A 4,367-nucleotide genomic window follows, 5' to 3' on the forward strand; every position below is an offset into this window, starting at 1 on the left:
AACGATAGTTGGTCTCACTCCAAGAGAATTAGAGAATAGTTATTGGAGATGTCATATACAAGACAAAACATGAAAATGGCTTAAATAAGAGAGTGGTGAGGGAGACGATGATATCTAAAGAGTAGCCTAGCAGCATAACTATGCATTGATTAGTTCATCCTGCATGTAATTGATTTCTTTGAAGATTTATATGAGCATGTTTTAGCAGTAAGCATGTATACTTTTTCATTATGTAATGTTGGAGGAGAATGAAAGTGGTCAAGGTAAAGGTTGTGGTGATGGGGAGGATATAGAAGATGATAAGGAGGAGGAGGATTACTTTTAAGGATAATCTTCATATTCTTATGAGGATTACAAAGATTATCTTATTTTGCCTATTTTTTATTACACTCGATCTTGAAACAACATTTTGACCTTGTATATCCTTTATTTGCAGTATGAACATATTGTTTTTCTCATCTTATGCAGACCGCATCATAGGATTATTGAACAACATGAGGTCACACACAAGGATATGCATGAAGGAAGGAAGAGGCATGCCGACTAAGTACTCAATGAAAGACTGAACGAAGGTGATTAAGACATGGAGGACGATAAGAACTTATACCCACTACAAAAGGTGACACACCGTTCACAATTGAGAAGTATGACACCATAAAATACGGGTTCAAAGGAAAGGTATCTTGGATTGCCATATTCAAAAGTCGTTATATAACTTGTATTCAAATAGATGAGATTTCATATGCATTCTTAAAAATGTGTCATGTTTTTTGTACATTTAATTTTATGTGTTACATGTTCATAATTATAGAAAATAATACTACTTGGTCGCTCGCACATGTCATATTGAACCAGAAACATGGGAGTGGCTTGTAGATTTTAATTCTTTATTCTGCTCCAATTCCTTGACATCGAGGACTGCACTGCAGTCACCTGTACAAAAACAAGCTGAGCGGGCCTCTCCCCTTCTGAGCTTGGCAACTTGCACTCGCTGAGATCCTTAGATCTCTATGACAACCAGTTCACGGGACCCATTCCACAGCAGTTCGACCACTTTGAACAACCCCAGAACCTCAAGTTCTTGTAAGACCTCCTCCTGGTTACATTTCTATGCTCCCACTCATGAGCCTCTGTATGTTTTTACTCGTCGATGTGACTCTGTATCGGGGTTTCGCATTGCACAGGTGCCTCCACAGCAACCGCCTTAACGGAACCATTACTGCAACCATAGGCATAATCGACCTTGTCAATTTGTAAGCTCCTTGTTATCCTAGTTTCTCCAAGGTGTGCATGTTTCTTTGATTAAGCCATGTGTTACATACGTGCTCGTTATGCCTGACCAGCAACGTCTCCGGCAATGACTTCAGCGGTTTTTTGCCCACAACCTTCAGCCGCCATAACCTCGACAGGTTACAAATCTCTGAGGCTCTCTCTCTCTCTCTCTCTCTCTCTCTCTCACACACACACACATTATTTATATCCTACTTACAACTATGACTTTGGCTGCAAATAGTATTTTGTATACATGGGATGGTGATAACAACTTCGGCCTATTCATTGCTACTTGTTTCGCCTAAAGTAGGCCATAGTAATTACATGAAAAAAGCTCAAGTTGGACCAGAAGTCTTGCCCAAAAAAGGCTATGTTAATTACACAAAAAAAACTCAAGTTGGACAAGTTTTTTGGTAACCTTCTCATATGTAGCAAACTAACTACCCAGAAAATAGACTAAATCTATGTGCTTTGTAGCCATTGTAATTTTGATTGCTACTTTTTGTGGGTGTTGTCCATGGTGGCATGTGCTTTCCACATGTAGGGATACCAGTTTCTATGTGACAATGGTACATAATATGTACATGATTGTTCTCTTCCATCCACACCTCACAATCAAGTTCTAAGTGAGGTCTTGACAAAGTCTTAATCTCACAATTAATAAATTATCTCCACGCTGGGTTCATTAATTACATAATACCATATACTTACTAAGCTATCTATAAATTTATCTATTTGTTCCTTTTATTGCAAAAGCATAAAAACAAAAAATAAAAAACTCAAAGACCCATCAAAAACTGTAATAATCGACTCCGAGTCGTCCGCCGACTCCGCGCCGCAGCACATATAAAACAAAGGGGATAACTCTCTTCGTCTTCACTACAGAACTGAAGATGGCTACGAATGCAGAATCGTCCACTTCCAAATGCGCCTGCGCCGTCCTTTTATATTTGCTGCTCTCGTCTGCGAGTGTTCTCCCTTCGGCGAGTTCCAGTGATAGTAGGGCTAGTCATCTAAACCTGCAAGCTGTCATATAATAAGCTATTGCCGTTGCCGTTATGTAATGTAGTTATTTTGCATGGTGCAGTGGACGCGCTGACGGCGTTCAAGGCTCGCATCACAGATGATCCCGACAACGTTCTGGCGAGCTGGGACCCGACCCTAGTGGATCCGTGCACGTGGTTCCACGTGACCTGCGACGACAACAATCGCGTGATTAGGCTGTGCGTTTGACACCCGCGCCCTGTGGTTGCAATTCGGAGGTAGAGAGTCGTCTGATTTGAGATAATTTGTTCTGTTAACTTGCAGAGATCTGGGCGACGAGGGGATCTCGGGCACGTTGGCACCGGAGTTAGGGACCCTGGACGCATTGCAAGATCTGTATGTAGATTTTAATTCTTCATTTACTGGATGATGCTCATTCTGCTCCAATTCGTTGACATCGAGGACTGCACTGCAGTCACCTGTACAAAAACAAGCTGAGCGGGCCTCTCCCTTCTGAGCTTGGCAACTTGCACTCGCTGAGATCCTTAGATCTCTACGACAACCAGTTCACGGGACCCATTCCACAGGAGTTCGACCACTTTGAACAACCCCACAACCTCAAGTTCCTGTAAGACCTCCTCCTGGTTACATTTCTATGCTCCCACTCATGAGCCTCTGTATGTTTTCACTCGTCGATGTGACTCTGCATGGGGGTTTCGCATTGCACAGGCGCCTCCACAACAACCGCCTTAACGGAACCATTGCTGCAACCATAGGCATAATCGACCTTGTCAATTTGTAAGCTCCTTGTTATCCTACTTTCTCCAAGGTGTGCATGTTTCTTTGATTAAGCCATGTGTTACATATGTACTCGTTATGCCTGACCAGCAACGTCTCCGGCAATGACTTCAGCGGTTTTTTGCCCACAACCTTCAGCCGCTACAACCTCGACAGGTTACAAATCTCTGAGCCTCTCTCTCTCTCTCTCTCACACACACACACACATATTATTTATATCCTACTTACAACTATGACTTTGGCTGCAGTTTTTATCCTGGGAATTCGGATCTGTGCGGTGGCCCACCTATCAACAAACCTTGCTAAGCAATGACATGAATTGTCTTGCCTCAAGCTGAACGCATGTTGTCCAAGAAATTGTCAAACCCTTCTGACCACCCCCACAGGCTTTGTTTTGATAAAAGAAAAGGAGAGACTAAGCATCACTCCAAATGTCTCTCACAAACGTGAAACTTGGATGGACAATCTATGTGGAAATCACTTTAAGGGAATGATAGTGTACCAACAATATGTACAATCGATCCACCAGCATTTTCATGATCGCTCATAATTTCTCTAGTAACCAACACTCGTATCAGCACTTGTACCACCATTAAAAATATATAAATTGGGCACTTGGTCTAGTCCACGCATACGCCTAACTCGCCCGCCTTTTGTTCATCTTTGTTTTGTTGTAGTAGAAGAGCTAGTCAAAACTTCCTCTCTCTGCTCCAAGCTCCACACAGAGACACACACGCACTCTCTCTCTCTCTTTTCCTTCCTCACTCATGCTTCTTCCTCTAGCTTTCCTTATCCAGTACTATAGGACAATAAAATACCAACATTTTTTCGACATGAAACAATGGCACTTTAAAACCCATGAGCATCTATGCTCGTGTTGAAAAAAACGTTGCTAACAAAACATCGAAATATAAGTCTTTATAAAACTCGGTATCCATGTCAAAATCGTCTGTACGATGAATGACGATATGCCTGTTGAAATCAATGTACGTACCTCCATCCCAAAAACAAAGTATTTCCACGCTTTTACTGACTCTTATACCCACACAAATACTGACGGACGTAGACATTCACAAACGCTTTTACCGACACTTGCAGACATTTATCGACATTGATACCGAGGCTTTTACAGACAGACACAAGTGAATTATATATATATATATATACACCACCCACTCTGTACAATTGCCAGGGCATTTAGGGCAAAGTTTATTCGTAAACCATGCATCCCATATGTACACGGACTCATGTCCTCTATGTATTTCCTACTTTTCAACATTAAATATAGATGCTAAAAATTGACGAATCAAATG

General features: G+C 41.7%; 1 protein-coding gene across 1 annotated transcript; it reads left to right on the forward strand.

Annotated features, from left to right (window-relative positions):
- Positions 1–583: 583 nt before the first annotated feature.
- LOC147602857 (uncharacterized) lies at positions 584–3,360 on the forward strand. The gene is made up of 11 exons (XM_086797209.1): positions 584–619; positions 1,022–1,083; positions 1,185–1,253; positions 1,344–1,409; positions 2,158–2,255; positions 2,360–2,495; positions 2,581–2,652; positions 2,732–2,884; positions 2,986–3,054; positions 3,145–3,210; positions 3,303–3,360. The coding sequence occupies exons 1-11, from the start codon at positions 584–586 to the stop codon at positions 3,358–3,360; spliced, it is 885 nt and encodes a 294-aa protein (XP_086653335.1).
- Positions 3,361–4,367: the final 1,007 nt, after the last annotated feature.

Source organism: Cibotium barometz, chromosome 65 (assembly GCF_041138505.1).
Source record: "Cibotium barometz isolate CiBa-2024 chromosome 65, ASM4113850v1, whole genome shotgun sequence".
NCBI classification, from domain to species: domain Eukaryota; kingdom Viridiplantae; phylum Streptophyta; class Polypodiopsida; order Cyatheales; family Cibotiaceae; genus Cibotium; species Cibotium barometz.